Consider the following 12627-nt stretch of genomic DNA (forward strand, 5'->3'; position numbering starts at 1 on the left):
CAGTAACTGTATGACTATCAGTCTTTTGCAACACTTTTATTCCTTTCTTTTTCAGCCATTCTGTTGTAGATTTGCTGCTGTGCTTGAGGCCATCTGTTGCACACAGGGATGTCCACTCCTGGGAAGATTGGCGCTCTGTTACCACACACCAGAAAACTGCCAAAGTTTCTGCTTTTATAGGAGTGCTCACACTTGCTCATGATCAATTAACCAAGTGCATTTGATTAGCAGGACCTGATTTCTATTTGCCTTCTTAAGTCCTGTAGTTAATGCTGTGAAAACTTTACATTTCAGAGGACTGTAAGATGGCTGTCGTGAAAAAAGAAATGATCAAGTCAACACTCCAAAAATGCTACTTTGTGACCAGTGGGTGACATCACAGCACTACGTCCATCTTATGTATACCGGCTATAGCTTAAAAAATCCATCCAGTCTCTTTCGCTTACCTTTACCAGGGTTTGGCGAGAGGCTGAAGCCTATGCCTGCTGCCATAGAGCGAGCAGCGGGGTAGACTTTGGACAGGTCGCCAATGTGACGCAGGGCTAACACAGAGAGAAAACCATTCACACTCACATTCACACAAATTATTTATTAAAAAAAATCCCCCCCAAAAACCAATCAACGCTCAATCTTATGAGCAACATATGTGTGTAGTGTTAATTGAAAATGCGATGTTGTTCTGTGCGTTACCTAATTGACTAATACAAAGTGGACCTGAACGGTGAGAATGAGCAAGCGAAACTGTGAAAATGAATCTGCACGGTTAGCAGAGTAACAGCGATGCTGTGGGCGGGTTAATTGGATTTACTTGTTGCAGAGTTATGAACCTGCTCCTAAACTTTAGGTTGGAGAGGTGTTTTTACTGTGACACCATGTGGAAGGGTCTTTAATGAAGTCTGTGTGTGTGTGTGTGTTCGAAGTGTTCTTTGAAGTTCATGTCTTTGTGTTGTGTCTGATGTACAATGACTTGTTTTGAAAGCGGGAGTGCCTGATTGATGTTCTGTTATTTTCTCCCCTTTGTTGTGTTCGTCTTGATTTTCGACTGCTCATCATCCCACCTCTCTCTCTCTCTTCGTCTCCAGCGACAAGACGGTGAAGATCTGGCTGTCAAAGGTGTGGAGGAAGAGGTGAGAACCGCTGGGACGGCGGTTCCTTTGTCAGCCATTTTTCCACAACTTGAGCCACCGATCTGTGACCTGCTCGCTTCTACCACAGAAATGTGACACTGAAATCACAGTTTCCAAGGCGATCGGAGTGTCTTTTTTTTCCTTCTTTGTCACAAGGCAACATGACAAAGCCGAGGTGAAATATGTAGTCAAAAGAAAAAGTATTTGCCTTTCAGATTTTTTTTACTGCCAATTTGAAAGTGCCATTCAAATGTGGTGCTACTTGGAAAAGAGAAACAGCATCGTGCCTGGCTGTGTGTGTGCATCAGGCAAAAAGGGATTCTCTCCTGACATGGAAACTACTGCAGCCTGGTGTCAAATAAATGAAAAAGTGTCCTTCTGTTCCTTCAAACAGTGAGCTGGACCTGCTCAGAGACATGTGTATTCATGCATCTGTTGTTTGAAAATTAAGACACAGCCTGAATTAAAAAAAACCCCAGAGGGACGCTAAAGAACTGAGACCTGTGTTCATCCAATCGGGAGCATTGTGGCTGTTCGGATGCAGAACACAAGTGGACAATCATACTGTGTGTTCACAGCAGTGGGTCAACAGACTATCTTGGAAATACCATCACTTAGTCTTCTGCTTTTGACTCTGTGTTTTCTCCCTTTACGATCAACTTCCTCTCACTATCTTAGTGGAACTGTATTGTTTTTCATTTTTGTAATATCTTGTGTTAATTTATTATTTTCCCTACCTCAGTTGTTTTGGACTTACAGTATGAGGTGGGAGTGAACATTTTTACGGGTCTCCGTGTACAAAAACACCTGGTGCTCCACATATTGAAGTCTTTTTTTTCTTTAATGCTCTGAGTAGCTCCTGATCTCTGTGTGGATTTGTCCTCTGTGGGCCTCGGGTTATCAGACTGTCTGGCTGCTGACCTTGCAAATAGGAAACACATGTCCAGTAGCACAACCGAGGTAGCACTGGTCCTGGAGGACCCAAACAGACTTTATTATCTGCTCTGTGAAGTGCTAACTGCGGCAAAAATAAGAAACACCCCTGCAGATGCGCACGACACAAACAGAAGACGCTCCTCACACGTTCTTGAGTGCCGCATCGAGGGCAGAGAGCCAGATCATTATCCAAACCAACCTTCAGTGTGTGGCTCATACCTGCCATTTATCCTCGACGCAAAGCATAATAGGAGCGCTACTCGTTTCCCCCGGCCTTTTTTTTCTTTCCTGCTCCACTCTGATCTTTGAGGTTAGTAAGAGTGTCAGACTGACCAGCCTTACTGAGGAGTCCACCTCTTTCCCAGCTACTTCTCTGGGAAGCCAATTTAATTAGAGGTCTCGCAGCTCTCACCAGCTTTTCAGGCAAGATTACTTGGGTGAAAGTAGGTCATAACTGAGAGGGATTTATTATTAACATCCCAATTTTCTTCCACCCACTATTTGCTGCTATACTTACAGACAGGAATAAACTTCCTGTACCCGTGCACTGACGTACAAATCTGTTTATGTGGCAGATTATGTGTGTGGGCAGCACATACATATGCACAAACTGTGGACACACACAAATAGACGATTTCAGAGGATGTTTCGGTTATCCATCTTGCCTGATAGGTCCTGGCGTCCCTCACTGTGTTGATTTAGTGTCTCTTTAATGAAACAGATTCAGCACTGCCATGTTCCACTGAGACAAACATACACGTCCATACATGTCGACGGGCGACAGCGATTCTTAAAGTCATTTAAAAATCTCCTTCGTTTTTTTTTGTCTGACACCTCTGATTTATAATCCTGAAAATGGCAAGCATTCACATCTGTTTATGAACTTTTCCTGTACCACTCCAAAATGACAAGAGCTTCTTTTAACACATAGATGTCTTACCGCTAGATTTAAAAAAACAACAACACACAATTCACAGTCTCTTAGTATTACAGCTAAGCTTCGTTCAGTTAGGCAGTATCTCTCGGTTTTGTTAAAAAAATAATATATTGGTGATGTAGTGCACTTTTCCTTATAAAAGACCCAGAGACACACAGTATGTAGTTGAGTTAAGTGATGCTGGGATCATAAAACAGCGTTCACATTCAAAAGCGTGCTGAGAGTATGAAGTGCTTTCAGCATCAACTCTGCTCTGATACGTGAGTATGTTCTGCTGCTGTTTCATGTGTCCAACATGAGTCTGAAGCTGCTTACACTCCAAAAACAATTACAGTGACATGCAGAAGTTTGAGCACCCCCTTTAAAAATTTCTGTTACTGCGAATGGCTTGGCAAGTAATGTTTGTAAAATTTTTATTTTAGCGTTTTTTTGCAAAAAAGTTTCCCTTGCCACTGGCTCAAACATAAGACCAAAGCTCGATTTATCGACTTGATCAAGTATTTATTTTTTTATCCAACCAACTGAGCACTCAAAGCGCTTTCTACAAGTCTCATTCAGAAAATTCACTTTCTACCACTGACACAGACTCACACTCCAGTGGCACATTGTGGGTAACTTCAGTATCTTGGCCAGGGGTTCCCCGGCACGTGGACTGGAGGAGCCAGGGATCGAGCCACTGACCTTCCGATTGGTAGACAGCCCGCTTTACCACCTGAACCCCAGTCTCCCCAAACGTCTTTGTACACTGTGACCGCAAACTTCTATTCTGACTCCATCAGACTTGTTTTTAGGATTTCTAGACCTCAACTTAACCATCCATCGTTCCTTTTAACCACCATCTCTTATTTATGTTTACTAACTGACCGCCTCCTCAAAAACACTTTCCTATCTTCTTATAGCTGTTGCTGTGTGGGCATCAATTATTTACATTTTTAGAGTGCTAGGCAGCTGCTGAAGGAGTACAGTGACTGCCCTAGTGTTGAAGCATGAGTATTTGCAAAGCCTTTAATAATTTGCATCATCATCAAGCCACGGCCCAAACGAGAGAACTAAGGTCTTAGATCTCAGAGCTCTTGCGATGCCCAAACTTTTGCGTGCCACTGTATCGGGGTTTTGGAGGGGTTTTTTTTGAGGTGGGGAGGTTGTAATGAATGCAAACATTTTTACGGGGTCAGTATGATGAAGCATTCTTGGGTGTTATTTTTGCTATGATTAGAAACTCAGGTAAAGGTTGAAGGATAATATTAGTCATAACTTGACCCTGTGAATTTAGCTAGCTTTTTGAATCAAACAAATGCCTTGTTTGACAGATTTTTTTTACTTTGAGAAAAATGGTACTGTCAGTCTCTCACCCCTTCTTGTAAAATAGCCATTTTCATGTTTTGATTTTGCATCTGATTCCCTTTACTTGTTATCTTTGTACTGTGCTTTTGTGTACAGAGCGTACACAGTTAAGATAGCATCTTCCCAATTTGGCCAAAGAAGATGTGCACTGAATTTTGACCATAAATATGTACAAAATAGGGTATTTGTATAGTAGTTTGAATATAAAACTGGACTGAGTGTTGAAAAATGTGATCAGTGGGGTAATTAAACTCCCAAACTAACAAGTTGTATACTTTGACTCCACTGTACACTATGTATTTATCTGTGCCAATTAGCCAAACTGACCCTACTCACCAGGTTGGTGATGTGTTTCACGTGGTAATAATGCTGAGAAAGGATTTAGCTCATTTTTCAAAACATCTCCATATTTCTATTTAATGCTAGGATCTTGTAGTTCTGTAGCTTTAGGCACTCTCTGTCGTGCCCTGTGCTTGTACATTTTCTGAACGATGCTGATGGTGCTGATCAGAAGTCCAGAAACACCTTTCGGGGGGGCAAGTCATTCATTCTTTTATTGCTAATTTAAATGATGTGCACCTGAATCAAAATCTCCGAAATGTCTGAATTTGGACTTGTTGACTGTTAATGCGTCACGCAAAAGATGCAATACAAAAATGATGACTCTGCATAAAATCTACTCAGAGAGTTATTATAAACATGCAGAAGCAATAAACTATCATCTGACCTTGGATCAGCCCAACCTTAAGTTGCCCCAAACTCTGAGACTTGTACTTCAGCATCACTTCATTACTTGACGATGTGTAAATAGTTGTGCCAATTCCTTTTCACGTATTACAGAGGAGATGCCGTTGAGATTAAGCGACGCTTCTTTCTCATTGGCTGACCTCAGCTGAATCACTGATAGCTAGGTTTATTCATACTTTGAAAATGAACACGAGGCTGTTTTGCAGCTATGTATTTAAGCCATGTTTTAGACTCAGTTTACAAAGAAATGGTTTTAGGAGTCCCAAACAAAGCTCCAGCCATTAAAAATACACTGAAAAGAGGACATCCATTTAGAACTATAGCAGGGGTAGAAATGAGTAATAATAATGTTTCTGCTGATATATTATGTAAGATACTAATTCAATCATAAAAAAGACAGATCCCTGTTGTCCTTTTTTATAATCATGGGAAAAAGAAGTTGTAGATTTTTATAGCTCCAGCTTATATGTTGCTCAATCTGTAAAACCCATTAATCTGTAATCAATAGGAATCTTCCTAAAGACTAATTTGCTAGTAAGTTAGATGAGAGAAAATAATTAGTCCAGCTGATTAGTCTAAAAGACAGAAAACTCTCAGAAAACATGAAAACTGGGCACACTTAAAGTAGACAAAGTTAAACATTGGCCGGGCATATTTTGTGTGGAGCTATATGAAACCATTAATCACGTTTCTTTTTTATCAGTTAGTATTTTAAATTTACTTATCTGTATAGCACTTTGTGCCATGTATAATGTTGCAAAAACAAAAAGCGCAGTGGTGGCTAACCTTTGGCTAACCTCAGCAGGGCTAGCTACAGTAGCGTTGGGTTCTTGCTAGCGTCCACATCCCGGTGCACAGTATGGTTGCACATCACGTCAGATGCCTGGTTACATTCCAGTTTATCCTGACAAAGCTGACATACAGTCGCTCGTTACGTAGTTTTTTTTAAATTCTGCACAACAGCACTGGCTAGCATGGTTAGCACCAGATGCCATGGTGGCGCAGCAACTTCTTTGAACCAGTTATTGCCGTTGTACATTAAGAAAAAAAGGACAAGACATTTAACTGACTAGCATTTCTAGCACTGATTAGCAAGAGCAGCAATATTTAAATGTCTAGTCGACTAGTTGCACATCTCGCTCAACTTTAAATATCCAAAAGCAGTACCCCCAGTGTTAGTTAAAAAAGCAACGCTTCAAACAATAGCACTCGCACAACCATTTGCTGAGCCCCACTACAAGTTATTGTTGGTACATGTTCCCCGGTTACATATATAGCTGTGGAAATCCACAGCTATATATAAGGACGCACTTGGACAGGCGTCACAGTGGTTTGATTTATTTTTGTCTATTCTTGCAAGGTCATTTTCTTTTGCTGCAGAAAATGTAACAAATACCCAGTGAGCAAATCTGATGCTGTTTAAAACAGGTGTCAGTGCTCATTTCCCTCCAAACCAAATAAAGATGAGGGCAGAGCTGCTTTTGTTACTCTTTGCTCTCATTGCAGTAGTTGTTCCAGTTCTGAACAGGTATTTTTGTAATATAATCCTACACAATGTGAAATTGTCATTTGCTTTAGGAAATAATGCTAGGGTACTTCTGTAGGTGGTAAACTGCTTAGTTGCTACTGTCATTTATTCCTGTAAAGGATAAAATAGACAGTGCTACTATTACTATCTCTTTACACAGGATATTGATCACAGTAGAGGCCCGTTCATAATGTTTTAGCATGTTTACAAATCCAAATTCACTTTTTCTTATTACATTTTTGAAACTATGACTTAGGCTATTGCTGTTTTAGTGGTGGTGCTTAGCAAATGGTGAATTGGCTGAATAAAAAATGTAAATCTATCAGTTTTCGCAGGCAAGAAAATTCAACATAGGACTACAGAACAGATTGGAGAGTCAAGCTGTCAGTCAGACCAATCGTGTGATTACCACCTTTAGCCCTTTGTTTCCAGCCCAGCCGTCTTATGACTGTATGGGGAAAAAAAAACCTTAAGTAGTCAGTCTCTCAGCATTAGCCTCATGCCTCCGCCAACAGGCCTTACTGCCTTATCAAACAGAAGGTACACGTAGGACATTGATAATCATTCGCCAAATATCCTGAATCTCTGATGACTGTAGATTGTCCTACAGATTGTGGAATTCTGTTCTTAGTGAGTCACCGTCTCTGCTCGCTTTATCATTATGGCTGAAAAAGACTTTCAACTTTGCCTCAGGCTGCTGAGAGGATAGGATCGTGTCTAGGCACAATCGAGAGGGCACTTTACGGCTCTGCTGCTTGTCAGTGAATCTCTATCACACACCAACACACGTCTCCTCTGCAGCTGCTCGAGTGCTTTTTTTCTCCAGGTGTGTGTAGCATGGTAACGCAATATGTGGCAGTGTCTATGAAAAATGTACTTGTGAGACATTCATGCAGGGTCAAAGGTCATTTGTGCCTTTTATTGCACAGACTACTCCCTCTTAAATGACTGTAAATATCTGTACTTTATTTTTACTATATGATAATGTGCATGCAACCAACCCATGTAAAATAGGTTTGAACTGTAAATAATGTAAATAAATATTTAAAGAAGGATCCAGTGTTTCCTCAAGACAATAAATCAGTTCAAAACAAGCGCATTTTCTGGTTTTGGATTTAATGCGATGTAATGTTCGTGCATCCTGCTCAGATAGACTTCTTCTGTATGCCTTTTGAGTAGTTTTTCAAGCAAAATGTCATCAACATTCGCTGATTTTAGCCCTTCAGATATAAGAATATGCTGATTATGTGGTATTCCTACACTGAGCTTGACGAATGAGTAATGAGCATTCTTCGAAGGATAATTCAAATAGAGGGTACCCTACCTCTATTGTGGATCATAAAGAAATATCAAAAATCTCTTTGGAGAAGATGACACTCATTATCAGACACTTAGTTTTGTTATTAGTTATCGTATTTACCCAGCTTTCTAACTTCTTAGCTCTCGAGTCTGTCTGTCTGATATTAAAGACCAAAGGATCTCTTACATTGCAGATGGGAGAGGAGTTATGATCATTCAGTACAAACAGACCAACAGGTTGTAGACGATGAAATGTAGACATGGGAGGGCATGTTTTTCAACTAGATTCATTTCTTTCTACTTCAGGGATAGAGATACATTTCCAAAACTCATAAATCTTCATTTCCTTTGCAAACTCTGATCATTAACTTGTGTCGGGCTGCGCCTGGCCCAGCCGCGATGGGAGACACAAGCACTGTGATGTACGATGGCCATTAACGCCTCAGAGGAGGCAGAAACCATTTGAAGATGCCAGTCACAAACAAATAAACATCCATACACAAGCCCTGTCACATCCCAGCTGCATGTGCTCCATCTGCTCTCTCCATACAGCAAACTGCTGAAATTTCATTTGAATGCCTCCGTCTGTTTCATTACACTTCAACGTTCCAGTAAGTCTGTTTTCACTAGTTGATCCATCAGTCTCTGTCCTACAATATCCATCACCTTGTAACTAAAAAACACAATATGAAACTCAGCCAAATACCCCGAGAGTGTAGCTATGTTCTATATTCAGAGGGTACTGGTAGGTAAAACAAAATGAAAGTTTCCAGTATCACAGTAACCTTGGGTTTTTGTAATAATGGCAGTGTCAGTGGGCCACTTGGCTGGCCTGTCACTTTCCAAGTACTGGATCACCTGCCAAAACACAGCTTGATGCTACCTGTTAGCATGGACATGGGGGATAATTTAGCTAAAGACCCGGACATTTTCCTTGGTAATCAGTGGAAACCAAAACAGAGCCCAAACTGAATATGCCTGAAGTACAAAGCTAATGTATGCTACACGTTTACCAGCATGAAAGGTGCCTTTGTTTCAGTTTTATTAATAAATAGAACTAAAATTGACATTGTCACAACTGCTCAGTGTGTTATGAGCTGCCACTTATGAAGCACACACTTTTCCAACTGAATTCTTAAAACCTTACTTTATATCAGTGATCCTAAATAGACAATAAGAGAAATTACACTTTATTATATAATTTATTAGATTCCCCCCCCATCCCCTTTTAATGATAATGCAAGCGAGGAGGAGCGACATTATGGAAACGAGCCCAACTGTGGAAAAGGATTAAGACTGAGACAGAAGATGAAACACAAGAAAGAAAGGAGTATGGTTTTGAGTGCTGGCTGGGGAATAAGAAGAATCCTGTTGGGGTGACAAAAAAGGGAAGCTGCAGGCTTATTATTTTAAATAACATGAAGATGCAGTAGGAAGCACCTCCAGTGTGACATTAAGGGAGGTAAACTGAGAACATGCTCCACACATACTGAATAGGAAACAATATGTGTGGAGCGCAAAAGCTGAACAATTTTCTCATGCTATACCTTGAAAGAACATATATACGGATAATAACTGTGGAATTAGAGCCTTTATAGCGAATGATTGACACTTTAGGTTACAACCTTATTCATTCTACATAAATTCACACTTAGGAGGAGAAATAAGTGAGAGGTACTCTGAGAGAAAGTCGTGAACTGAGGATATTAGTGCTGAGGAAACTAATAAACTTCTTTTCCTGCAAAAAAAAAAAAAAAAAAAAAAAAAAAAAACGAACTGTTTTTCACTCAAACAGCAAGCATTTGCACATTTGCGCACCCACTGAGCACAGCCTTGGACTATCACCCATATACCACAGTCTAATCCCATTATGCTCTCTCTCTTTGAGTCCGGGTTTACGCACACCCCGACGCTCTGTGGTACCAGGCTTATTCACATCAGAGGGACACTCAGTCATTCATGAACACCGATGGAAAAAGCACAATGCTGATTTAATAATTATGTTTAGTGGGAGCTTTTGTGAAACACTGTTCATGAGTGTATAATATACTGAATACTTAATTAATTGACAGATTAGTCATATTCAAGTAGGCAGGTTCAGTAGAAATGACTCAGCTATAAGGCCAGAGACACATTCAGTGTCACTGTCATAGGTGAAAAGAAAAAACCCAGCGCTTTCTTTTTTTGTCACTGACAAACTTTACAGTCCAGAGCTAATTGGTTTCATATTATGACATTAACAATGTAATTATAATTTGGAGATGTTCACTGAATCATTTTCTCAGTTTAAAGGAACAATTTTTCATTTTGGGAAGTACACTTCTTGCCAAGAGTCGAATAAGAAGATCTATTCCACACAGGTTCTGATTTCCCTTAGTGGCTGCTGTCCTGAGACCACAGTGTGCCTCTACAGTGATACAACAATTACCTCGAACCATTATGATGAGCCCAAACTCCTTTGATGATTTCCCCTTTGCTGTGATGAAGACCTGAAACTATTTTAGAGTATGCTATCCTCCTGTCGCCATAATTATCTGCAGTGTGTAACTGTGACCTCTGACTATTTAATTTGGCTGAGATGTGACAGCACCTGGTGTATTCAGTGCAGCTGAGAATAGAGCACTTCACTGTTAATTCTTCCAACAACCAACAACTAAGTCTTGTAAAATGTGTTAAATAAAAAAAGTGACTAATTGACTGAATCAATTTTAATGTGAAGAGGAGGACGGCATCGTGCCATGAAGCAGGCGATGGGTTTAGGCTTAACGGGGCGCCGGTTTGGCTCAGTGCTGAGCAGGTGATGCTCAAGAGCGTCCGACCCGCGGACCTTTGCCACATGTCTTCCCCTCTTACGCTCTCCCTCTGCTTCCCTCTTACTGTGTCTGTCAATAAAGCTGACAAAGTCCCAAAAACCCAACCATGGGTTAAGTTCATGATATCTACAGTACTTGCCATCCTGTCAGTTTCCTTAACTCCATGAGAGACAGAGAAATCATTATTTTGGGCAACTTATTAAGGTTGCTGTGAACTTTTTGACCCTAGCTGTAACTTTTGCTTATTGCATACATTTTAAGTTAATCTGGGGAAAGGATCTCTAACCTGAGCTCCACCATCATTAATACCTGAGGCAAGTTGTTAGCTGGCTTGTTATGGATTCTTAGCATAAAGAGCTAGGTCGAATCAGTCCAAAGGTACCTTTATGGCTCTCTATTTATCTGTAATGTTGTAAGACAATGGAAAAAAGAAAGGGAACCCCCCCCCCAAAATTTGCCCCATTCCCATCTTTGTGCTAAACTCACAAGCTGCTGGCTTTAGCTCAGTATTACAAAATATGGTGTTGATCCTCTCATCTAACCTGATCATAAAGGTGTGGAAGTAAGTATTCAACTTATTTGAAAGGTTCCCAGCCAATAGGTCTAGAAATGATTGATTTCAAGAGTAGCTCTGTTTGTGCTGTGCACTATTCTGTATATTTTTTCACTTGGTGAAGTTTTTTTGGATTTAATGTTCCTTTTGTTTGCAATTTTCTCTCTTGTGGCTATTGAGTCACCCAGCTGAATGTATTTACAACAACATCATCTACATCGAGAATCATAAAATGGGTCACTTTGTGTATGAAAATACAGATACTTTCTCACAGATCGTTACAACTGCAGACAAAACAACACATTTATGACAACAGGTTAAATGACTGATAATGTCTTGTGAAATAGCTATTTATTTATATTTTTTTCTTAATTTAAATACTCTCCAGTCCCCTTTTGAATCCACTTTCTTGATATTTCCATGTAATGTATGTTTCTGGCTCTCACTTTGTCTTCTTCTCTGAGTCTTTTTCTTTTGCTTGCTTTTTTGTGCTGCTTTTCCATGGCAGGAAGTTGTAGGATATCAGAGATGTGAGAAGGTAAGTAGCCATGCCGGTGTATCCACCGATTACGAGACACAGCGGCTGTGCCAGCACGAACAGACAGAACACGTTCATCGACGCGTGGTCGGTCAGCTCCACCCGGTCATCCTGCGCGGCCTTCATCACTCCAAAGAAATACATCAGTGCCAGCGCCGGATAAAAGGCCAGTTCCATCACGATGATGAAGATGACGTAGTGCCTGTGGATTTAACGTGCATAGTATTGAAAAGTAGTTTGTAAAGATCCACTGACTTATTGAGTATTTTCAGAGACACACTCACCCTCATGAAATACGCTCTCTCCCAGACAGAAATCCCTCTCAAGTATGAAAGAGGCTGTGACAGAAAAACAGACTGGGACCTTTGATCCTTCATCACAACAGTCCTGTCAAACATTAGCCACCTACTTTCCTCCTTATCGGGACACTCGAAGGCTGTTGACATCTCAACGTGATCTGGTGTTTTTAAAAAAGCACCCTTTTAAATACTCCACCTGGCCAACACAGTGTGCTTTCATGTGCATCATCTAAAAAGTTAGCGCGTTCCTCAACAGTTCTTAAAATATGTCAAATTAACTTTCAGTTTTTGAGCACATGAATAAGCTGACTTGTGTGAACTGAATGACGTATCATAAATTAATTACGTTATAAAATCTTGAACTTTACTTTCACACAGCATGTCTTATGAAATGTTATTTTTGAACATCTTTTGTGATCTGACTTCAAACATACACACAAAAGAAAACTATTCGGTTTGAAATCTATAGTTTCTACTATACTATAGGTTTCAGTAGATTAACATTT

At 40.3% G+C, this 12627-nt stretch overlaps 1 protein-coding gene and 1 long non-coding RNA gene across 2 annotated transcripts in view; one reads left to right on the forward strand and one right to left on the reverse strand.

Moving 5' to 3' along the window:
* The window catches only part of kif21b (kinesin family member 21B), a 73258-nt gene extending 65540 nt beyond the window's left edge, over positions 1-7718 (forward strand). The window contains exon 33 of the mRNA XM_039612266.1: positions 1083-7718. Coding sequence (XP_039468200.1) covers positions 1083-1131 — 49 coding nt within the window. The 3' untranslated portion in view covers positions 1132-7718. The remainder of the gene's footprint in view (positions 1-1082) is intronic.
* Positions 7719-11601: 3883 nt separating this feature from the next.
* Positions 11602-12164, reverse strand: LOC120440256. The gene is made up of 2 exons (XR_005613110.1): positions 12107-12164; positions 11602-12024 (listed from the first exon to the last, which is right to left on the reverse strand). It is a non-coding gene; the product is annotated as an uncharacterized LOC120440256 (long non-coding RNA).
* Positions 12165-12627: the final 463 nt, after the last annotated feature.

Source organism: Oreochromis aureus, linkage group 5 (genome assembly GCF_013358895.1).
Source record: "Oreochromis aureus strain Israel breed Guangdong linkage group 5, ZZ_aureus, whole genome shotgun sequence".
Lineage (NCBI taxonomy): Eukaryota > Metazoa > Chordata > Actinopteri > Cichliformes > Cichlidae > Oreochromis > Oreochromis aureus.